At 48.7% G+C, this 25284-nt stretch overlaps 1 protein-coding gene across 1 annotated transcript; it reads left to right on the top strand.

Moving 5' to 3' along the window:
* Window positions 1–3582: 3582 nt before the first annotated feature.
* LOC115650041 (extracellular tyrosine-protein kinase PKDCC-like) lies at window positions 3583–17038 on the top strand. Its single transcript, XM_030559392.1, is given in 10 exon segments — window positions 3583–3627; window positions 4042–4302; window positions 4305–4457; window positions 5307–5332; window positions 5334–5421; window positions 10097–10368; window positions 11900–11979; window positions 12082–12186; window positions 13691–13867; window positions 15873–17038. Coding segments are annotated over 10 exon segments (1311 nt in total). The 3' UTR covers window positions 15977–17038.
* The last annotated feature ends 8246 nt before the right edge of the window (window positions 17039–25284 follow it).

Here is a 25284-nt window from a genome sequence, read left to right as displayed (position 1 = left end):
ATCTAGTTGGGTCACTGTAGATCGGGGCGGGCAAACTTTTTGGCCTGAGGGCCACATCAGGTTTCCAAAATTATATGGAGGGCCGGTTAGGGAAGTTCTATGCCTCCCCAGACAGCTGGAGGCGTGGCCCGGCCCCTGCCCCCTCTCTGACACCCCCGCTTCTCCTCCCCGACAGCCCCCCTGGGACTCCTGCCCCATCCAACCCCCCCCCCCCCCCCGTTCCCTGTCCCCTGACACGCCCTCTGGGACCTTGCCCCATCCAGGCCTCCCTGTCCCCAACCGCCCCGGACCCTCCACCCTTGACTGCCCCCCACAGCTCCATCCAACCCCTCCTCTCATTCCTGACTGCCCTCCTGGAACCCCTGCCCCATCCAACCACCCCTTCTCCCTGACCGCCCCTGGAACCCCTGCCCCTGACTGCCCCCAGCCACCTCATCCAACCCCTCGCTCCTGCCTGACTGCCCTCCTTCAACCCGCCTGTTCCCCGCCCTCTGACTACCCCGACCCCTATCCACACCCTTGCCCCTTGACCACCATCTCCAACTCCCCTGTCCTCTGTCCAACCCCCCATGCTCCCTGCTCCTTTACCGTGCTGCCTGGAGCACCAGTGGCTGGCAGCACTGTTGGTGTCACTAAGCATAACCCTATGTAACTCGGGAGGGTGGAAGGCCACAAGAGTATGGAGCCTTCCTGGTTTTAGGCCTCAGCAGACAAGAGTCCCTCCATGTTTAAACTTTAATCGACCTAAAAGGCCAGGTGTAACAGCCGTTATCAGTTGCAACAGTTCTAACTGGTCTAAAGCAGAAATAATGAGGCCTGTGCACCTTTAGCAGAAGGACAAGATCACTTGCAGAAGGAAAACTTACTAACAAGCTGCCGCGGCCGAGATTACTTAATGCACCTGCGCTTACGTAATTGCTACAGGGGGAGGAAGGAGGAGGAGGGAGGGGAAACGGGGGATTGCTAATCAGTGAGAAAAGTTCTCATGGATATAAAGGAACAGACTGCTTGTTTTAGGTGTGCTTGATCTGAGTCAATCTCCCTGCACCGCTTTGAGATCTCAAATAAACTTGGTTTGCTTCTCCACCCTGGTGTGTTTATTGGCGCGGCACACCAGGCCACTGACCCCCCCCCACCCCCGCTGTTGCTTGGCCTCAGGCAGTTATCTGCCGGCAACAGCACTATAGCTGCGCCACCCAGAGCACCAGAACAGGCAGCCATGCCACACAGCTGGAGTCAGCCACGCCACCTCACAGCACAGAGCTCGCAGCCCCGCTGCCCAGAGAATTGCAGCGGTGAGTTGAGGCTGTGGGGGAAGGGGAAAAGCAGCGGAGGGGCTGGGGGCTAGCCTCCCAGGCCAGGAGCTCAGGGGCCAGGCAGGAGGGTCCCATGGGCCGTAGTTTGCCCACCTCTGCTGTAGATACTAAGGATTTCTATTTTACATTATAGCACTGAACAGTTTCCACAGGCTAAAACTGGCTTTTAGACCAGTTATTCTTAAATGCAAGTTCAATTTTTAAATTTGTGTTTATGTTTTGAAGCTTTACACCTTAACTATCTTGAACTGAAGTAGCAAAGAATCCTGTGGCACCTTATAGACTAACAGACCTTTTGGAGCATGAGCTTTCGTGGGTGAATACCCACTTCCTCAGATGCATGTAGTGGAAATTTCCAGGGGCAGGCATATATATGCTAGCAAGCAAGCTAGAGATAACGAGGTCATGGGTATTCACCCACGAAAGCTCATGCTCCAAAACGTCTGTTAGTCTATAAGGTGCCACAGGATTCTTTGCTGCTTTTACAGATCCAGACTAACATGGCTACCCCTCTGATACTTGAACTGAAGTGTGTTTTCATTTGTGCCTGAGAAATATCAAATGCATTGTATAAACAGATTACTATATTTAATACTTTATTTCTTTTTACTGAAGTAATTTAATAGGAAAAGAAAACACATTGCCATTGGAAAAAGGTGATAACATTTTTCTACTGGAAATACACTTTCAGGTGTCAGATCTGATAGGAAATCCATGTTGGTCAATCTATTCTAATATTTTCTTTCCAATTATCACTTTAAAAGCTTTTTGTCTTTCCTTTTTTCTTAAGCTAGTGCAAAACGAATTTGTTCTCTAATTTGTTAGTTATTCCATATTTTAGAGGAATGTTTGAGGAGAAACCCAGCTACTTTAGACTTCATAACTTTTTTATGAGAAATGAGATATACAAATTAAGAGTGCGTATATTTGCTTGTTTATAATTTTCCAGATGGTAATAGAAATGAAAATTAAAAAGTATATGGGTGTTTGAGGGTGATTAGTGTAATATTGTAAGGACAATGATACTGAACAAATATTCTGAATGAATTTTATTTACCAATTAAAGTTTTTAGTTCTTGTATTAAAGCTCCAAAACTAATTTCTAAGTTATCTGCCAAAAAAACCCTAGGGTTTTCAGGTGTTTAAGTAGCCCCTGGAATCATGGTTAAAGTTGCTCCCACTACCAAAATCTGAAATGACCCCCCTGCAGAGCCAGCATCTGCTTTTCATTCTGTTGCTGGGCTAGGCAAGCGGGGTGAGGGCAGGAATGTGAAGCACTCAGTTTATGTGAATAGGGATGTCTCTTTTATTCTCCTCAGAGATCTTGACGAAACTTTCATGGAGATACTCTGCAATCCTCTCCCAAAGGCTTCTAGGGATGGCAGCCTTATCCTTCCTCTGTGATAGGGAACTTTCTCACGCCATACTGCAATGAGTTCAGCTGGCACCACCGCAGCAAACAAGTAGTGGGATAGAGGCCTGGGCAGCTTTAGGATGCCCTTAGAATTAAGGATCTTGACTACCACTGACTTGTCTAGGGAGCCAAGGTGGGTGAGGTAATATCTTTTATTAGACTGACTTCTGTTGGTGAGAAAAAAGAAGTTGGTCCAACAGAAGACATTACCTCAGCCACCTTGTCTGTCTAATATACTGGGACGCACAGACCTACAGCAACACTGCATACTGACTTCTCTAGTCATTTACGTCCACTGAAATACTAGAGTGCTGTGCCCACAGTCAGACTCGCTGTGTTTTCTTTGCTGTCTCTATGAATAATTGAAAGTAGTGTAGTTAAAGCCAGAGGACCAAATTCACAGCTAGTGTATTTCCTCTAACTGCAGTGCCATAGAGTTGGCTCAAACCTAAGCACCCCATTACTGCAGTGTAACCCACAGTCTTTGCTGTGTTTATCCTCACAACACCCTGTAAGGCAGGGAAGTGCTATTTGCCTCATTTTGCAAAGTGACTCAGATAGTCAAAGGTATGTAGGTACCTAACGCCCATTGATTTCAATCAGAGTTAGATGCCTGAATACCGCTGAGGATCTGCCCTGAGTGACTTGTCCAGAGTCACACAGGGGTTTGTAGTAGAGCAGGGAACTGAACTGGGGTCTTCTGAGTCTAGCAAGCTAATCAGAGGGACCATCCTTCCTTTCAGCTCCGCCGGTCAGAGCAGCCCAAGTCTAACGGGCCACATTCAGCGGCAGTGAAAGTGCAGTGAAATCGGGGCCGGATTTGATCCTCCCTGTCTCCCAAAGGCACCTGAAATGGCTGGTTTAAAACCCCGGCCCCTGCCCCCACCCTCGGGCTGGGTGAGAGGAGGGGCTGGCTGCAGACGCCAGGCTCCCCAAAGGCTCCGGGAGGCGGGCAGGGAGAGGGCAAGCCGAGCGAAGGGGGAACCGATCCAAGGGTGGGTGTCCGGGAGCCGCCAGCTGCCCCCTAGGGAGCCGAGCCGAGCCGCAGCTGGGTGGGCGGGAGCCCCCAGCTGCCCCGTAGGGAGCGGAGCCGGGGCTGTCAGCCGCGCGGTGCTCCGGGGCCGGGCTGACACGCCTCCCTGGGCTCGCCCCTGGCACTGGCAGGCAGAGGCGTCGGGGTCGCTGCCGCGCTCAGCCCGTCCCGCATGCGGGCAGCCAGGGGCAAAGAGGGCGCCAGCCTCGGCCGGCCAGGGGCGGTGGCGGTGCTCGGCCTCCTGGGCTGCCAGCGCCCTCCTCGCCCTGGCCCTCCAGAGCTCCCCGGCCGCTGACCCCTGCTGGGGGGCGAACGGGACGCGGGGCTCACCGCGGCCGCCCCTGGCTCTGCTGAACGAGCTGAGCTGGCGGCAGCGGGACCTGCTGCGCTTGGCCACGTCTGCCGGGGGGCACACGGAGCTGGGGCCGAGCCGCGGCGGCCGCCTGGGCTGCGAGGACCTGAGCCGCGTGACCGGGCTGGGCACTGTGGGCTCCGGCTTCACCAAGCTGGTGCTGGGAGCGGCGCTGCGGGGGCCGGAGCCATTGCGCTCAAGTCCGTGCACCGGGCAAGCAGCTATGTGAGCCGCTGCGTGCAGCGCCACGGACACCCCGCCGGCTGCCACAGGCTGGCCAGCTACAAGTTGCTCAAGGAGCTGGCCCTGCTGCAGCGCCTCGACCACCCCGGCGTCGTCAAGGCAGGTAAAGGGATCGAGGGGGGCGGAAGGGACGCAGCGCTTCTGCTCCCCGCTGCTCCAATGCAGCCCGCGCGGCTGCCCCACTCGCCCACCTCCCAGCGCCCCGCGGCTACTGCGGGGGACCCCGGGTAACTGCTATGGACGGTAGCGCCCCCATCCCCGCATGAATGGAGGCGTTTGGGGGAGAGGGTAGCGGGGCGAGTGCCCGATCTCCTTGGCCTACAGCCATCGCGCACAGGCAGCGACGCCCTGCGTTAGCCAGGTGTCCGCACCTGTCAGTCCCTGCTGTGCTATAGCGCCCGGCCGGTACTAATGTGCGTCCGGAGCTGGGCGAAGGAAGGAGAGCCCGGTCTTCCAAATAAAGCCAAGCTGGTGAGATGGGAAGGGGGAGGGGGTGTTTACTACAAACTCTCTTGAAAGATGCGCCCGGAGCCACGCGCTTTGTAGAAAGCGAGGTCTTCAAATTTACAGCCCGTAAACTAATCAGGGTCTCTCTGGGCTTGGTGACCGCTAATGATGCCATTCGCGGGAGGGAATCGCACAAGGCAGTTCACGCTGCTTTCTCGCTCAGCGGAATAACTGCTCTTGGTCGGGGCAGCAAACAGAACTGTGCATCGATGTGATGGCATCAGTGACTTCTATACACAGAGCAATTGAATTGTATTATCTATAGTACTGTATTTACACAGTGTCTGCCTGCTTTAAACAGTATAGGAGAATTGATGCTTTTTACTGTACTTGAATCTGTATTCCCCAGAGGCCAAGCTGATCTGTCAATATATATTCAACCTTTTGACATTTGTATTTGAATATGCATCAGTATGACAATCACTCCTTTTCTCTCTACAGCTGAATGGTCAGTGCTATGATAATAGCTGAAATAAGGGTCATAGCTATGCTGGAGCTGGGATCCCCTCTGGAGATGATTCAGCTTCTGCAGGCTCCCTGGGAGGAGAGATTTAAAGTAAGAAAACAAAACAAAGGCAGTTTTATCAGTAGCTTTTAGGTCTCAAACAGAGTAAATGCAAAGAGCCGATGATGTGTGCTGGGGCTCACAGGATTGTCATGCTGACTCTCTGTATGCGCCTGGAAATCTTTAAATAATCTTGTTTTCACCCCTTTTAAATTACAGTAAATAATATCCAGGGGCGACTCCAGGTACCAGCATGCCAAGCGCGTGCCTGGGGCAGCAAGCAGCAGGGGGCACTCTGCCGGTCGCGGCGAGGGCAGCAGGAAAGTTGCCTTCAGCGGCATGCCTGCGGAGGGTCCGCTGGTCTCGCGGCTTCGGTGGATCTCCCGCAGGCATGCCACCAAATCCTCGGGACCAGGGACCTCCCGCAGGCAAGCCGCAGAAAGCAACCTGCCTGCCGTGCTTGGGGCGGCAAAATACCTAGAGGCGCCCCTGATAATATCTCCAGTCAGAGAGCAGGAGCTCCACTATTACTAGCTATTCCTTTATTCTCCCTTCCGAAGCAATGTTACAACAGACCTAAAATTACAAAAAATTTAAAGAATCCTGCCTAGGGATAGTATTGCGTTTAATACTCTGTGTTAGACCGGATGTCTGGTTTCTTCTGTTCTGCACGCCTTTGCAGAGAGGTCTATTGTTTTGTATAGGCAGGCCCATTATTGCAGTGCTATTATGTTCCAGTGGATGGGGCAACAGACAGGGACTGGTTCTATTCCAAGCTCTTCCACTGACTGACCTCCTGCGTGACCTTGGGCAAGTTACTTCACCTCTCTGTGCTTCTGCCTTTTCTCTTATCCTTTTTCTGTTTCTTATCCTTTTTCTAGATTGGGATGGGCAAACTTTTTGCCGTGAGGGCCACATCTGGGTATGGAAATTGTATGGTGGGCCATGAATGCTCATGAAATTGGGGGCTGGGGGTACAGGAGGGGATGAGGGCTCTGGTCGGGGGTGCAGGCTCTGGGGTGGGGCCAGAAATGAGGAGTTCAGGCTGCAGGAGGGGGGTCTGGGCTGGGGCAGGGGGTTGGGGTCCAGTTTGGGGAGTGAGGGCTCCAGCTGGGGGGGTGCAGGCTCTGGGGTGAAGGAGGGTGGGACTGAGGGGTTCGGAGAGCAGAAGAGGATCAGGGCTGGGGCAGGGGGTCGGAGTGATGGAGGGGTTCAGGAGTGCCAGCCATTGGGAGCTGGGGGGCTGTGCTTGGGGAAGGGGCAGCGTGCAGAGCCCCCAGCTGCCCGTACGCGTAGAAGCTGGAGTGGGGACATGCTAATGCTTCCACAAGCAGCACGGAGCCACAGCACATGTGGAGCAGGACAAGCCCCGGACCTTGCTCCCCGGCGGGAGCTTGAGGGCCAGATTTAAATGTCTGAAGGGCCGGATGCGGCCCCCAGGCCATAGTTTGCCCACCCCTGTTCTAGATTATAAGCTGTTCAGGACAGGGACTGTCTCTCACAATGTGTTTGTCCAGTAAGGCACTGATCTTGTTTTGGGCCTGTTTGTGCTACTATCATACAAACACATAATAATAAATTGCTGACTCAGTCTGGTTGGTGAGAGGCCAAGTGAGGCTCTTAAGCTCTCCATTAGCATAAATTACATATGACGTGGAAGTTATTTTTATTGTTTGTATTACAGTAGTGCCCCCAGAGGTCTTGGTCAGGGTCTCACTGTAATGGCTGCTGCTTATTTGCTTTCCTGGAAGGAGGATGGTGTTGAAGTTAAAGGAAGAACTACACTGCAATCAGTGAGAAATTTTTTGGTTAAAAAACCCTCAAACCATAAAACCCCCAAAAGCATGTGACCCACAAGGCTAAACATGGCTACCACAGTCATAGCTACCAACAGACCAAGACATCCAAAACTCAGCATAGGGGCTTCATGGCAGGCTCCAGCAGAAGGAAAGGTCTCCCACATCCCTGCCCCAGCCCAGATCTCCCTCCAGCACCCCAAACCCCTCATTCCCGGCCCCACCCCAGAGCCTGCACCCCCAGCCAATGCCCTCACCCCCCCACACACCCCAGCCCCCTGCCCCAGCTTGGTGAAAATGAGCGAGTGAGTGAGGGTGCGGGAGAGTAAGCAACAGAGGGAGGGGGGATGGAGTAAGCAGGGGACAGAGCCTCGGAGAAGGGGGCAAGGCAGGGGCCTCGGGGTAGGGGGCAGGGCAAGGGTGTTCAGTTTTATGCAATTAAAAAGTTGGCAACCCTACCGGTGCCCGGCCCTAACTTGAATGACTACACCGTAATTTAACAGCCCCTAAGCCCAAATCAGCTGGCACAGGCTGACCGCGGGTTTTTAATTGCAGTGTAGACATACCCTTAATGTACAAAATATTTAGTACTATAGTTCTACATAAGGAGTGCTGTTCTAGAACAGATAATTGGACCATCTACACCTAGATCCTGACTCTAGCAATGGTCTATACCAGGGGTCGTCAACCTTTCAGAAGTGGTGTGCCGAGTCTTCATTTATTCACTTGAATATATGGTTTTGGGTGCTGGTAATACATTTTAATGTTTTTTAGAAGGTCTCTCTCTATAAGTCTATATATTATATAACTAAACTAGTGTTGTATTGTAAAGTAAACAAGGTTTTCAAAATGTTTAAGAAGCTTCGTTTAAAATGAAATTAAAATGTTAATCTTACGCTGCTGGCCCACTCAGTGTGCTGCTGGTCTGGGGTTCTGTTCACCTAGGCCAGCAGCGGGCTGAGCGAGGCCTGTAGCCGGGACCCCGGCTGGCAAGGTTCTGTCAGCCAGAACCCAAGACCAGCAGTAGGCTGTGTGGGGCCGGGACCTAGAGGGCTGAGGGCAGAGGGCTGGAGTCAGGGCTGAAAGCTGGGTACGTGGGGGGGTGTAGGTGTCAGGGCAGAGAGGGGCCTGGGTATGTGTGGTGGTGCCGGTGTCAGGGCTAAGGTTGCGGAGGGGGGGAAGAAGGAGTCAAGCAGAGGGCTGGGTGTGTATGAGGGAGGTACACGGCTAAGGGCAGGGGCCTGGGAGGTGTGCGGGGCTCAGGGCAGAGGGCATGGTGTATGTGTGGGGGTCAGGGCTTAGGGGAGAGGGCTGGGTGACTGCCCCCTTAAGAACTCCCAACCCCACTGCTCCTTGTCCCCTGACTACCCCGTCCTGGGACCCCTGCCCTCAACTGCCCCCCAGGACCCTACCCCCGATCTAAGCCTCCCTGTTCCTTGTCCTCAGAGTGGACCCTATCCCCTACCTGTCCCCTGACTGCCCCGACCCTTATCCACACCCCAGTCCCCAGCCAGACCCCTGGGACTCCCATGCCTATCCAGCCACTCCCCGCCCCTGACAGGACCCCCAGAACTCCCGATCCATCCAACCCCTCTCCACACTCCTGCCTCCTGCCAGGACCCCCAGAACTCCCAACTCCTACAACCCCTCCAGCTCCTTGTCCCCTGACCACCCCCTCCAGAGACCCCTCACCCTAACTGCCCCCCCTCCAGGACCCACCTTGCCCACCATCCCCTGCTGCCTGACCCCTATCCACCCTGTGCCCCCTCACAAACCCCAGGATTCCCATGCCCCATCCAATCCCCCCTGCTCCCTGACTGCCCCCTCCAGAGACCCTGCCCCTAACCTCCCCTAGAATCCCACCTCCCCATCCAACTCACCCTGCTCCCTATCCCCTGACTGCCCCCACCCCTTATCCAACCCTGGGCCCTTTACCTTGAGGCTCCACACAGAGCCAGACACGCTGCCCTGCCGGAGAGCACAGCCATGGCCCTGAGAGAGCGGCAGCGGCATGGCTCCAGTTGAACAGGGAGAGTGTCTGCCTCCCCGCAGAGCCAAACGCTGCCCCGCGGGGCACGCAGCCCCAACCGCTAGAGCGCTGCACACGGCGGCAGGCCTCCAGGGGAGGGGCCGGCAGCTTGCTGCGCTCGGCCGGCGCTCCAGCCCCGGGAGCGCGGACCTGCAGCTTGCCGTGCAGGGAGAGTGGGGCCATTTTCCCACCCCATGCGCACGGATATGCTTCTGCTCCCTGCTCCCACGGGGGGAGCAGAGGGAAGAGGAGAGCGGACAAGGCTGGAGAGAATTTTTAATGGCATGCTGGAGTCCGGACAGGTTCCATTGTGCCATTAAAAATTGGCTCGCGTGCCATCTTTGGCACGCGTGCCATAGGTTACCGACCCCTGTCTATACTGATGGTCCCTGCCTGCTTTTATCCCATGATGCACCACACTAGACACTGATCCTGTAAGCTGTTCTGAGTGAACAAATCCTTGAACTCATGCAGACTGAAGTACATGGGATTCCATGTGGGTGCAGGAGTCCAAGTGCATGGAACAATTGCAGGATCGGGACCAGTTGTATAATGCTGTACCAGGGTGGAAAACACCTTCCTGATCCCAGCCAGCAATCTACATATGGCCTGAAGCATGAAAGGTGATATTATATCCCTTGTAGCTTTTTAGCCTAGTGGTGTGACTGCAAAGGTTTATTTTTGTGCGTAAGCATATTTAACAAACATTGCTAAACTGCTTATGACAGTGAAATCCTGAGGCAATATTGACAATACAGCTTGTAACATACACATAATTTCCTTTTAAAATACTGTACATTTCTTGTCTTTAATTTCACTGAATGCCTTTCCCCTTCTTCTTCCAGTTGAATAGCCTTTTTTGGACTATGTTTCCCATGCATATTTATCTCCTCTTTCTCAGATTTGCCTGAGTCTAGTGAAACTGCTGTTTTACCTGGCACATTCCCCTCTGGGTTCAATAGTCCTCTTGGATTTCCAGCCAAGGCAGTTTGTTATGGTGGATGGAAACCTAAAAGTGACAGACATGGACGATGCCAGCACTGAGGAACTGTCATGCAAGGAAGATAATGACTGCACACTAGACTTCCCTGCAAAAAGCTTCATTCTCAAATGTACTGCAGCTGGGAAATGTGACGGACTAAATGAAAAGAAGAATCTTTTTAATGCATACCGGTATGTACAATTATATAGAAAAAATTGGCAAATTTGATCATAAATTGCACAATACCATGTAGTGAGCAGTATCCTGTGTTTATTCTATGTAGCAGAGAGAGAGAGAGAGAGATTTTTAAGAATCTCTTTGTAGCAAATATTATTTTTCTTGTTAGCTAAGAATTTGAAACAGCGTAGTCATTGACTAGAAAGAATGCAGACACCCTTCCTGCACTGCTTCCAGGGGCGGCTCCAGGCACCAGCGCATCAAGCGCATGCCTGGGGCAGCAAGCCGTGAGGGGCGGCCTGCCGGTCACTGTGAGGGCGGCAGTCAGATGGCTTTCGGTGGCATGTCTACAGGAGGTCCACCGGTCCCGCGGCTTCGGCAGCAATTCGCTGGCAGGTACGCCAAAGGCGCGGGACTGGCAGACCTCCCGCAGAAATGCCGCCAAATCCGTGTTACCAGGGGACCTCCCGCAGGCATGCTGCCGAAAGCCGTCTAACTGCCGTGCTTGGGGTGGCAAAATACATAGAGCCGCCCCTGACTGCTTCCCTCTATGATGACCAATAAACCTGCCCAAAAAACTTTCACAGTGAATTGATTGCTTCCCAGAGGTTCCACAATGACAGCCTTGGAGATGGCAATCCTCTAACTATCCACAGAAGAGGCGGTGCAAGCTTCCACCACCAATGTGCCTCAGCTTGGTGGTACTGCAGGTGGAGTTGCCTCTGCATGAGAACAGGATAGTTTAGTCTCTGTGTCCCTTTAACTCATGGCCTCTCATTTGAGATGGACAACAAAGGAGCAAAGAAGAAATAGAGATGGACATCTATTGGGAATTGAACTGAGACTGTCAAGTCACTTCACGTAGGCCACAAATCAGTCATCAAAAGACAGCAACTTCCCCTCTCCATTGATCTGGGCTAGATTTGAACTGCTGACCTGGAGGTGAAAGTCTTGATAGCCCATTATTAATGTTTGGGCCTTAAGACGAAGACACTGTTATTGAGGGATCCTAATTTCACCCTAAAAGAAAATTATAGTCTTGCAATAATTACCCGTTCCTTTTAGAGCAGCAGCTTTGTGGAAGGACTGGATGGTTCAAGGAATTAATAATGAGCTACCCTGTCTTTCAGTTAATAATGGGCTGCCAAGCCTTGTAAGCACAAGGCCTTCTGGTTGTCCTAGGTGAGAGAGCATACATGTCCTTTGTAGACTGGAAAGTCACTGCGTAAAGGTGAGCAAGGCAGTATACATAGGAGCCTTTCAGGGGAATTTAGTGAAAGCTTCATTGCTTGAATCCTTTTAATTAGACTGAATAAAGCACTTGGCAGCACTATATGCCACAGGAACCAAGTTTTAAGAGGGGTTGGCAACATGATCTTTGAGAAGCCAGTTAAGGTGCTGCAGCACCACAGTACTGGGCATTGTGTAAGAACCTGAATAGAACAGAATAGTTCTCCTGAGATGGAAAGTGAAAATTTAGAGAGGACTAACTGATAACATATTGAGACCTCTCACTTCTAACAAGCCTGTGGGATTTTTTTGCAGGTATTTTTTCACATATCTTTTGCCACACACTGCACCTTCTGCTTTGCGGCCCCTTCTGGGTGATATTCTGAATGCAACAGGTACAAGCTAATATTTAGACCCCCTTGTCTTTTATGAGAAGACATATTAAATGATATTTCATCGGGTTAGTCACTTCTGTCATATTTTTCTTTTTAATGTAGGTAATTTACGATATGGAATAAATGAAACCCTAGGAGCTTTTGAAAAAGTTTTACATTTGTACAAGTCTGGGCTATATCTACAGAAAAGACTTCCTCATTTAAAAGGTACAGGACTTCAGAGTCTTTAGATAATAGTTCAATTACTGCAGGTGTGATCAAACTGTAAGAGTCTTGTGGTCTCCAAATATGGCCAAATTCTGATCTCAATTATGCTCATGCAGTGGATGTATGTGAGGGCAGAATTTGGCACACTTAGGCCTAGTCTAAACTAGAAAAAGTTTACCAGTAAAACTATCCAGGTATAGCTATACAGTCAAGCCCTCCTAGTGTAGATGCTGTCACACCAGCAAAAAAAAGTGAAATAAGCCATACCAGCAAAAGCATTTTTATGCTGGTATAACTGCATCTGCACTGGGATTTTTTAAAATAGAAGTATCACCAAAACAATAAAATTATCACCAAAAATCACTCCCTAGTTATATTGCTGTGCCAGCAAACATTTCTAGTGTGGAGCTGGCCATAGAATCCCTGTTTCTTTCTCTTTGGAGCAATCTTTGCTGTTTTTTCATGAGAGTTGCATGGGATTGCTTGTACTGTATTGTACGTACCTTGCAGAACAATTTGACTTACGTGTGTGTGCATGTGTGCATGCTGCTTTAAGTACTCTACTTTACTCACAATCCTTTCAGCATGTGCATCAGTTTGTGTTTCAAGTGAATATATGTCCTGTTAATATCTTAAGTGGCCCTCCAGCTTTTTACTTCTGTGGGCCAGGTGGTAAGGAAGATCCTCAAATGGCCTCCACTCTCTTTACCCACGGAGCCCTGTGATACTTTATTTTTCTCCTGTTTCATTGTGCAACCTATCTGCTGCTTTGAGTCATTGGTGGACCATGGATCATAGTTTGGGGCTTTGTTCCTCTGTACTAAAGAAGGGGACCTTTTACATTGTGGGGAAAAGTGGCTAATCATGCTTCCTCATGAAAAGGTTCATTCCTTGCTGCTTTGAGCACAGAAGGTGTTGTGGCCCAAGTTTTCCTAAGTGTTCCCATGCAGGCTTGTGATGGGCATGAATTTCAATATCCGTGGAGTGCCAGATTTACATCTACTCTGGAAATTGCAAGCTTGCAAGCTGAGCATGTGCAAAAATGTAGGTGCTCTCTTGCACAAATGGGCCTGCATTTCTAACAGTCATATTTTCTAACAATGTCTCTCCCTCAATTTATCCATCAGTGTTCATTAGCAGCACCTCTGCCCTATTTTACATCTCTACAAAGGGGCAGAAATCTTAACAGTGAGTGAGCGGTAGCCTTAAACATTGCCCGCTCTGTCATAGCTGTCTGGAAGGCATTAGATAAATCTAGTGGTTAAAGCAGGAAGGGGGATTAAGTCAAAATGTACATGTTCTGTGCTTGGTTCCTCCACTGATTCAGTTAGAGCAGGCTACTTTAACTTCTCTCTGTCTTATTTGAATGAAGGATGTCACGCAAGGGCAAAGTATAACTTTATGATGTAACCGTAACATACTGCAAGGTATCTTCCTCTTGGATTATATTAAAAGTTTCCTAAAGGCTGTGTCCCTATGTACTAGTTTTTATTCTGTTTCTCAGAATACATCACCCTAAAGGGATTCCGAACCATGGAAATGCAGAACTATAAATGCTGGCCCTCCTACAGCCATCTGGGATGTTTGCTCTCCATTTATAATGCAGAGGAAGCTGCAGCAATCTGTAACTCTCAACCACAGTGCCAAAGTTTTATTGTCACTCAACAGAGAACATGGACAGGTGAGATGATTTGATTTTATTGAAAATCCCAGTAAAGATCTTTCAATACAGATGGCCAGAGCTAGTTGTAAGTTGCTGGAACTTGTGACAGCAAGCGTGTAGGAAGGAAGTCAAAAAGGTTCCTTTTAGATCCTGTATTTAAAAAAGCATGACATTCCACTTAGGAACTGGTATCATGTCCCATTGCATAAAGGTGCTTTTCTGTTTGATTTAATAGAAGCTGGGTTCTGAAGTGGTTAGATTTCACAAGCTGTATAGGATCTGGCCTGATCAGTACTGAGATGAGAGGCTGCCTTGCCATGAAAAATCCGGAGCGCCTAGGAAGTGGTGTGGGTGATTCAGGAAGTGTCTCTGTTCTCCGAGTCAGTACTTTGTCAGTGCCCTGGCGTGGTGCTAGGTGGCACAGTTATCTTGGAAGTATTATCTCAAAGTACTGTCTAGGAGAGGCAGTGTTGCCTAGTGACTAGAGCACTGGCCTGGAACTCAGAAGATTTGGGGTCTATTCCCAGTTCTGCTGCTAACCTGCTGAGCCAGTTACTTCCTTGTCTGTACCTGTTTTCCCATTTGTATAATGGCGATAATGATACTGCCCTTCTTTGAGATTTACAGAGGAAAAGCACTATATAAGAGCTTAATATAAGATAATAATATTGTCTTACTGTTGAGACAGGAAGCTACCTTTTGTGGTCATTAAAGATACCATATATCTTGCAAGAATAATGGAGATTTTAGTGTCTGTATCCATGTTTTGTTAATTACATTCTCCCTCTGTGAATTCCATCAGCATCTTCAACAGGATGTGATAATTTTCTTCACTTCCTGTACTACAGTTCTGCATGGTGTTGGTTTAAATAGTTACTATGATCCACCCCAGAGATAGCTGCATTTCAGTAGTGGGTGAGGCAATTGCTATGGTATGTACTGTTTGTAAAAAGCCTTTGGGTCCTTTGACCTGAAAGAAGGTATATAAAAGTAGGCGTTTACTATCATTATACTCAAAAGAATCATAGTTTACAATAGTTTTGCTCCTTTTTATATCAAATTAAAGCCCCAAACCAATGAGTTTCACAAATGTCCCTATAATTAGCTCTGATTACAGCCTTTCATTGAAGTCAGCTTGCATGGTTTTAGAATTACGCTGTAAATCCCCTCATTTAACTGACACTTCAGCAGCAGTCTAAGCTATTACTTATAATGTGAACACTGAATAAGGTAAATGAACATTAACCAGGCATTGTTATGATGGTGCTTATGATCATGTATCTTATCAAATTGTACTCTATAAGTTTTTATGAAAATTGTACACGGATAACTTTATCATATAAGAGTATTCATGTGCTGACAAAACAATACGTCTGGCCTCTATGCACAGAGCCAATTTCACGATAGCAATAGTTTGTGCATGGGTATTGTATTCTGCATTTCTTCTAGATTTTATAACATGACAGATGTTTGCACATGAAGCATGTGACTAATAGAAGGAGCTCAGCTACTACCATGATGAGCATGATATAAAAACCTATATAGAATGGAATAGAACATCTTGCCTGTGTCGCTTGATTCTCTTTCTACATCAAGGCCATTCTGTAGTCTGTTTTTATTCTCCTAAGCCTTTTCTTCCTCACATTTTGTAATAAGTCTTTGTTTCTGAGTGGCCGAAAAGGACAATTCTGTTACTTGTGGCCTGTTTCTCTGACATGCTGAGGGCCTGGATCTTGCATTCACATTAACTGGAGCTGCAGGTGTTGGTAACTTGTTAACGTAACTCTGTAATACAGACTGAGACATAAACCCTATGGGGCCTGATCCTGCGTTGTGCACTCCTACGGAAGCTGGTGAGGATCATGGATGCACAGGGAATGTAGGAAGAATGCCTCAGATGCACATATCTGGTGTAAAAGGAAGCTTCTTAGAGAGAGCTTTATAGATAAATCTTTCTTGGAATCTAAAGAACCAAGATGACCCGTCTCCTCTGTTTAAACTCGCATTTTTATTTTCTTAACAGGACATCCACTCGCCTCATTTCGAAGTAGCCTGACTGACTTCATACCAGACATCAATGCTGTACTCTGTATTAAACGATCTGCTCCCACAAGGGAAAGACTTTAAAAACAGTGAGAGCTCACATAAAGCGATTTGGGGGGGAATCATCTGGGAGAACATCTACTGAAAAGAATGATACTTTTTATTTTGCTTTAGATGCGAGCTCCATGCTAGCTTGGACTGTGTAAAATGGTGCTGTCTGCTTGATCAGAGCAGAGATTATCCATAGCCAAATGCTCTCCTCTACACAACCCCACCTGGTTGTTAACCTGTTCCCAGACTCTGCTGTTCCCTGTAACCATTCGCAGTTTTAATTCAAATGTTGCAATTTCCATAACCTCAGCTTGCTGCTTGCAGAACTTGTCAGCGAAGGAATAGAAATGGCCATGAGCGACTTGGCTGTAGTAGTCCTAGTTAGTTCATCTGTCTTCGAAAAATCTATGAATAATGCACTGCTGAAGAGCACACAACTCCCTAATAACGGGGCTGCCAAAAGGGATTTAGTAACATCATAAATGTAAAGAATCCATACATTAGTGATGAGGCCCAAGGTGCAGTGTTTGGATCCAGAGCCAAGATTTTGGATCTGCCCATGGGGGTGGGAGGCAGGAGGTCTAGGTATGCAGTTCAGAATGAGGGGTTTGGGTTCGGTCCATTGTGCAGGGTAAGGGGGTAGGCGTGTGGTTCAGAAGGCAGGGTTTGGGTTCAGTCCATTGCGGGGGAGGAGGTATGCAGTTCAGATCCAGGGTTTTGGTTCAGCCCATTACAGGGCAGAGGAACAGGTCTGCAGTTCAAATCCAGATGCAAAGTTTGGGATGTTTGGATGCAGGGTTTGGGTTTGATGTGCGCATTTTAAAACACCAGTTCCCTTCAGCCTTGAAGGTTGTCCAGTTTTACTTTCAATGAAAGAAATTCTGCTGAGCAAAATGTTCAAAATATTTGTCTGAAGTTCTATTCTGTATGATAAAGAACTGCTATTTTCCTGTTGACAATGAGGTGAAGGGGGAGGGTTGTTTTGTTGCTTTGATGAGATAATATATTGCATGGGCTCTCTGGGATCAGTTCCTCTGAAAAGGCTTCAGGATTTCTACGCATTTTAAACTGCAATAAATGGAGACATACCCAACATTGTCCCTGGACAGGAATGACTGGCAGTACTGCACTGCCTGTTCTTTTTTCTGGATCATTTTGTGGTCCAGTTCAGGAAAGCCAAATCACAATGGGCCTTAAGCACTGTGCATAGAGCAGGACCACACAGTCCGTGTGTGCTATGGAGTAGGCAATCACAGGGGTTCTCTGCACTGCTGTGAAGAAGGTGAGTATGTTTTGGACATGACCAAGGATTTCATGCCATCTTATGGTGAGTGTGCAGGGAGAACTAAGACCATATTGGCTACTCAATCCACATACTCTCATTACCCTGCAGTGGTCAGCTGTAGGCCACAAGAGGCCACATCCAGGACTAGCTCTTGTCAGCTGATGCGGGCTGCGGGGCTATAAAATTGCACTATAGGTGTTTGGGCTTTCTCCAGCCCAAGCCCAAATGTCTCCAGTGCAATTTTGTAGCTCTGCAAGCCCAAGTCTGCTTACATGGGCCAGCCATAGGTGTTTTATTGCAGTGTAGACATACCCGATTGGGGTCTGGATACCCCAGAGTGAGATTCCTGAGCATTTGCCTCAGGCTGTGCTCTGTGTCCCATGCTATTCCGTGTTTCCTAATGTAGCTGCTCACCTGTTCGCTCATTAGTGTTCCATTAAGGCACAGCAGAGCCATTACACTACTGCTTTCTCATGCAATCCATTCCAGTTGCATTATGCTCCAAAATGACACAATTAATGAAAATGCCTATCTAGCACCACAAGAAGACTTTTTTTTTTTATCATGATGACCCTCCTCCTGTGGGCTTTGTGAAGACAATGCTTTTTAAATGGACAGTCAAAGGCCATGGCTACACTTACAGTTTTGCAGCGCTGGTAGTTACAGCTGTGTTCGTACAGCTGTGTAGGGCCAGCGCTGCAGTGTGGCCACACTGACAGCTACCAGCGCTGCAGTGTGGCCACATTTGCAGCACTTGCAGCACTGTTGGGAGTGGTGCATTGTGGGCAGCTATCCCACAGAGCACCTCATCCCATTTTGGCGCTGTGGCTTGTGGGAAGGGGAAGGAAGTGTGCGGGTCTTTCCGCTTCCTGTTCCAATGCCCCGTGGTGCTTTGCTACACATTCCAAGCAGTTTGGCGGCATTGTGAGTCTGCAGCGCGATTTCTGAGATTTCTGTTACAAATGGAGCCTGAGCACATCACGCATGGCAGTGGAGCTATTCCTTCAGCTGCAAAGTGACAGCGAGGAGTCAGACGATGATATTGAAATGCCTGACGCTCAAGACATTTAATTGCTTGTGGCAGTAACAGACGTGCTCAGCACCGTGGAACGGCGCCTTTGGGCTCGGGAAACCAGCACTCAGTGGTGGGATCACATCGTCCTGAAAGCCTGGGATGAGGAGCAGTGGCTGCAGAACTTTAGGATGAGAAAAGCCACTTTCATGTCACTGTGTGCTGAGCTCGCCCCTACCCTGCGGCGCAGGGACACGAGATTGAGAGCTGCCCTGCCAGTGGAGAAGCGGGTGGCTATTGCAGTCTGGAAGCTGGCAACTCCAGACAGCTACCGATCGGTGGCGAACCAGTTTGGAGTGGGAAAGTCCACCGTTGGAATGGTGCTGATGCAAGTTTGCACAGCCATTAATCACACCCTGCTAAGAAGAACTGTGACTCTGGGGAATGTGCAGGACATTGTGGATGGCTTTGCACAAATGGGTTTCCCTAACTGTGAAGGGGCAATAGATGGGACGCATATTCCTATTGTGTCACCACCCCACCTGGCATCAGAGTACGTTAATCGCAAGGGGTATTTCTCCGTGGTTCTGCAAGCGCTTGTGGATCACTGTGGGCGTTTCACTGACATTTACTCAGGATGGCCTGGAGAGGTGCATGATGCACGCATCTTTCGGAACAGTGCCCTGTTCAGGAGGCTGAGGGCCGGGACTTTTTTCCCAGACCGCAAGATCACAGTAGGGGACGTCGAAATGCCCACTGTGATCCTTGGAGACCCCGCTTACCCCTTAATGCCATGGCTCATGAAACCGTATACAGGGAAGCTTGACAGGAGCAAGAACCAGTTCAACTACAGGCTGAGCCGGTGCAGAATGACTGTGGAGTGTGCTTTTGGCCGTTTGAAAGCCCGCTGGAGGTGTCTTTATGGGAAGCTAGATTTGGGGGAAAGCAGCATCTCCGCTGTTATATCCGCGTGCTGTACCCTCCATAATATTTGTGAAGGGAAGGGTGAAAGATTCAGTGAGGAATGGACCTCCGAGGTTCGACGCCTAGAGGATGAATTTGCACAGCCAGAGATTAGGGCTACTAGAGAGGCCCAGGAAAGGGCTTCAAGGATTAGGGATACCTTAAGGGAGCAATTTGATGCTGAGAGCCAACAGTAATGTTTGGTGCCTTTGCTGTGCTCCTTTCTACCTTGGGGTACAGTATTTACCACTTCCTGCAATAATAAAAAGTATTGTAAAAGCCATAAAATCCTTTATTCAAAGTACAGTACATAACAGGCCAGGGGGGTTAGGGTGGTGGACTGTACATTCAGAGGTTTGAATATGTCCTGTTTGGATTACTGTTCAATGTCTGCTGCACTTCAGGATTACTATGCTGCAGAGTAATGGGGGTGGAGTGCACAGGGTAAGAATTGTAGTTATCAGGGCTGGTAGGTGATCGTACAGGGGTTGTGGGCAGCTGGGGATAATAAGAAACTGGCTGCTGGAGAAAGGTGTTTTGTGCAAATACTGGGGAACAAGAAAGAGATCTTTGGGAGGGGTGTGGGTTACCACGGTACAGATCTGCCTGCATGGCTATGAGAGACTCGAAAGAGTCAGTTTGGCGAGCCAGGAGGCTTATCATGTGCTTTGAGGTTTTTTTGGAAGCCAGTTCCTTTCTCCTGCTTTGTGTTTGCCTCCACTCATACATTTTCTCTCTCCATTCCTGCGTCTTCCTACTTTCTCTGTTGTAGTGATTCATAACTGCTTTGATCAACTCCTCTTTTGATTTTCGTGGATTTTTTCTCAAGTTCTGCAACCGACGTGAGGCCTGTGATCCGGCTGCATTAGTCAAGGTCACTAAAAAAAAACATAGATAGAAACATGTAATACACAGAGGCTACATTGTTTATTATCACACAGTGAAGGAGTTTGTAGACTTTTTATAGTATCATTCCCACATACCTAACATAACACAGAGAGGCCAGGGAAGCCAAGGCATGGCGAGCAATGGGGTGAGTGTTTCTGCCCCGACTTCATCTGGGAGGGGGAACTGACTGATGGCTCACTGGGGTTTATCTGCACTGGGTACAGGAGGTAGCTGGTGGCCTGCACAGGGGACAGTAGGGAACATGAAACTGGCGAGCTGCTGGCGGGGGGGGGGGCGGTCTGCGGAACTGCCGGCCTGCTGGTGGCGGGGGGGGAAACGCACCGCGGGGCTGGCTACCTGCTGGAAGGGGGTGGGGAGACCGGAACGCACCGCGGTGCTGGCTGCCTGCTGGAAGGGGGGGGGGAGCCTGGAGCGCACCGCAGGGCTGGCTACCTGCTGGAAGGGGGGGGGAGCCTGGAGCGCACCGCGGGGCTGGCTACCTGCTGGCAGGGGGGGGACCGCGAACCTGGCGCCCTGCACTCAAGTATCCCTAAATTCTCAACAGGGTTTCCTACTGCCAGATATATCACTGCTGTGTGTTACCCGGGAAGAGAGGGAGGGTCTTCTACAGCAATGTGGATTCCGCCCTGGCCCCTATGCAGCTTGTCTGTGTGCAGCCATGATACCCCCACCCCTCGCTGCACAGTGGATCAGACGAGTTAACCTGACCGGGACAAGGACCACGGTGGCTCTCCCTATAAACTGGCAAAAGCACATTGCCTATGCTCTGGCTGCAACTTTTCAAGAGATTACCGAGGCAGATTGCAGAGACATGATAGAGCAAATCAATGGGCTATTCCACGTTTAGGTATGCATGCAGGTAGCCATAACCCAAACCGTCCTCTCCCAAAACATAAAAATTGCTTACCCCGAGCACGATCCTCTGCTTCTTCCTCACCAGCAACTTCCAGCTGCTGCAACTGGCTAGCCTCCTCCTGGCTGGAGAAGAGCTCTTGGCTGCATGCCTCCTGGGACTCCGGGGTGTCTCCCTCCACCACAGTAGCCTGACTCTCGGCTTCCTCTACACCCTCCCCCACTTCTCCCTGCTCTGAACTCTCCATCGTGCTCCTAGGATTGGCAGTGGGGTCACACTCAAGTATGGCATCCAGCTCCTTGTAAAAACGGCAGGTCATGGGGGCAGCTCCTGAGCGGCGATTTCCCTCACGGGCTTTGCAGTAAGCACTGCGCAGCTCCTTAATTTTTACCCTGCACTGCAATGCGTCCCGTTCATGGCCCCTTCTCAGCAAGGACTGCGATATCTGCCCATAGGTATCATAATTTCTCCATCTGGAGTGCATCTGTGCTTGCACAGCTTCCTCACCCCAAACACTGATGAGGTCCTGCAGCTCGGAACTGTTCCATGCTGGGGCTCGTCTGGGGCGTGGCGGCATGGTCGCTGATTGATTGATTGATTGATTGCACTCCACACCTGGCTGAGCAAACAGGAAGGGGATTTTTAAAATTCCCCGGGGCATTTAAAGGTGGGGTCAGCTGAGCCCAGGGCAGTGGAGTGCGCAGGATTACCAGAGAGGCTTAAAAGGTATGCTGGGATACCTCCTTATACCCCGGAGGTCAATAAAAGCACTGGTGGGCGTCCACACTTGCTGACCAGCTCGACCGGGTGTACAGCCAGCACTGCAACCAGGGAGTTGCAGCGCTGGCCGTGCTTTGCAAGTGTGGCCACATCCTAAGTTGCAGCGCTGTAACCCCCTCACCAGCACTGCAACTCTCTAGTGTAGCCATGGCCAAAGACTTTCCTTCCACTTCTACAGGACTAATGTATTGGAGAGAAAGGCCCTAGCACGGGGTCCTCTGTTGTTTTTCTTTGACTCTACTGGGTGAAGGCTGCAGGGCATCTGCCATGTGATGTTCTACATTAGAAAGTTAATGTGATTGTATCTATCTCTCTGAACCCTAGGAGAGACAAATCAGAACATCCTCCTGGCAACAGCCAAGGGCTGGTGTGTAGTCTCCTCATTGCTGGACATAGAAAGAGAAGGGATAACGACTGAAAAGTGCAAGAATGAAGTGACCCTGGTGTGCATTAAAAATCTTTCTGCACACTCCTGATGAAGTCAAAGCCTGGGCTTAAAAAAAAAAATGTGGATTTGAAACACCCAGAACTCTCAGAGGTCTCCTCTTTGGGCTAATAATTTTTCAGAATGTCTTCATTGTATTATCTGTTTCCCATGCAGTAGTCAGGCCTGGCCCTTGTGTAGATGGTGTGGGGGAGGGCATTGTTTACTGCAAATATGCAGATCCCAGAGTCAGAGCTACAGCAACTAAGGCTTTGTCTGCACTGCACTTTTGTTGGGAAAACTTTTGTTCTTCAGGGGTGTCAAAAAAAAACCCACCCCCGACCGACAAAAGTTTTACCAACGAAAAGCGGCAGCGTGGACAGCGCTTTGTCAGCGGGAGACACTCTCCTGCCAACAAAGAGCAGATACACTGCGCACCTTTTAGCAGCACGTCTGTAGCGGCACACCTGTGTCCATAAAAGGTGTGTAGCATAGACATAGTCTAAGTAATCTAGAAGCTCCCGGGGAGGTGAGGCTCATGTCCTATGTTTTGCAAAGGGCTGTGCACACATAAAGGGCTAACAAATATTGTTTTTTAAATGGTGTATGAAGGGTTTAAAGGATCCCAATTAGCTGATTTGCACTTGGCAAGCGAGATGCCACATGTGGAAAACTTAGCCTACACATTTCAAATTAATGGATACATTTTCAGACCCCTAACTTCTAAAGTGCGTATGCAGGTGCCTAACCCTAAGTATGCATGTAGTCCCACTGCATAAGTACCATGCTGAACAGGGGCCAGTTGTATACCTATATGTGCACCAGTTCATGCATATTTCCAACAGAGTAACACCTCTGCATGTGTTAAAAATTGCACCCACAAAACTTAATGCTCCTAATCAATGTGGTAGGTGCAAATTCTAACACTTATGAATATTCAAGTGTCATGCTATTGGAAGTACACACACAGGTGTTTGCACCTACAAATTCAGTGCAGGCGCAAGTGGAGACCTAATACGCACTTTGAAAATGTGCCACTCCAAGTGTGTGGACACAATTCTCCCTGTATCCACCATGCAACTCCCCAAGGCATATAATATGGACATTGCACTTTCAGTGGAGGGTCTGTATGTATGCAGAATGAGCTCATATGATGCAAGGTTCTGCAGTCAATGGGAGTTTTAGGTGTGCATTGAATGCAGGATCGGGCACCTAGAAGTGAAAGACTGTCCTGCTGAGTTTTCTAAGTTATCCAGGGTCAGACTTCTTACTCAATCAACATTTCTTAATTGTCTGATAGTTACTTTAGTGTCTAGATTCTGATCGTCAATGGTTCCAATTCAGAAAAAACATGATTGTCTTTTTCAGTTTATCACTTTTCTAGCATTTGGATGTACAGGTTTGTTGACTAATAGTGAAGTCCTTAGACACCAAAAGCTCTCATTGCACTCACTGAGCATTTTGGGCATACAGCGATTGCAGAACCAGACCTTTAGGGTGTCGGAGAAAAAACTCAGCTCTCGCTTTTTGTCTGGGTGCAGCAAAATCAAATACTTATTATTTCTCCAGCAATTGCAATAGAGGGAGGGAGTGCCCTAGGACACAGGGTCGCCCCAGTCCCGGACAGGTCTCTCAACAGGTAAACAATTACAGCAAGCATTTATACCTTTGTTACAGACAATAACAAGCAATAATACAGACAATAATAAGCAACAGCTGCATTTTGTTTATACATAGGCTATCCTGCTATCTTATTTTTCTTACTTCTAGAAGACGCCAGTCTACATATTTGGTTATTAGCGCAAGGTCATGACAACTTTTCACAGTTCTTTTCCACTCGCCTCACACCATCCTTGCTTCTACAAGTCTCGCGTCATTAGAGTTACAGCTGGCCTAACTCTTGTTAACTGCTAGCCTGACTTTTGCTAACAGACTGACATGCATTGAGATCCCCTACAAATCCTTGTCAATTCTTTCCCTACTTCCACAAGGGCAAAGCTGTGTTCATGCCAAACCCAATGAGGTCAGGCATTCTTCCTTCTGCTCTTTGGCTTAGTAATATTTAAGTGGCCATACACTGAGTCTGTGGAATCCAAGCAAACACTATTGTGTCTATTTTTAATTAGTTGCTTTAACAAAACATCATCGAAACTTGTAGTTGGAGAGTGATCCCTTTGGGAGTCAGTGCCCTCGAATGAGAAAGGACTTGAGCCTCTGATATATGAAAGAATTTTGAAACCACAAAATAACTTCCTCTGCTTTTAACTTCCCAGTCCCTAAAACAGTCTGGTAGCACCTTAAAGCCCAATCCCTAGTTAACTCCTGTTTATCCCTTCTTGCATTTATTGTGCACCCCAGGCTCCCACTGAGCTCAAAGAACTCAGGAGAATGAATTCCGAGGCAAATCTGCAAGATTATAATCCAGATTCTGCATTTTGCAGATTACAATTTCTGGCAATCTTTCAGTTCAATGATGCGCTAACCAACACGCCCTCCTCAACCATAGTATATTTTGTAAACCTCTTGTGTGCAAAGTGGGTGTTTTATAGAGAGAGCAGTATCTCCATATCCCAACCAGGCCAATCATTTGTTGTTCACTTTGTCCTTCATTTATACTAAAGCTTCATCAAAGGTCTTTATAAAGTCAACTGCAGTAAATTTTCCCCCTAATATCTTTATTTCAGTAACTAAAGTGCACGCTAAGGTAAATAAGTTTGTTGCCCAAAACCAGCTGCTGGAATAAATTTACCTCTGCTATCAGTCACACTATTGCAGTCACCATTGTGGAAGAAGTAAGGTGGGGGAGTGCTTAGAAGGAAACAGCAGGGGAATCAATTGCAATGGAAACCATGTGATTGGAGGTACAATATTTACCCAATATGTCTCTCACATCTTCCAAAAGGACAATACTATTGGGAGAAAATGTCCCTGTGGATAAAAGTAAGGAATGCCATTTAAAAAAAAAAGAAAACTTTAATATTCTTCATTCATTCCAGGTTGCAATAACAGAGATTAAGCTGTATTCATAAAACAAAATACTGTGCACTGCAAAGACATACAGCATAATTTAATAAATAGCAATAGATGAAGGATGGCTAACTTCAAGTGTGTGAAT

This window comes from Gopherus evgoodei, chromosome 4 (genome assembly GCF_007399415.2).
Source record: "Gopherus evgoodei ecotype Sinaloan lineage chromosome 4, rGopEvg1_v1.p, whole genome shotgun sequence".
NCBI classification, from domain to species: Eukaryota; Metazoa; Chordata; order Testudines; family Testudinidae; genus Gopherus; species Gopherus evgoodei.
Note: the sequence above shows the minus strand (reverse complement) of the source record. Positions and strands in the feature narration are given on the sequence as shown.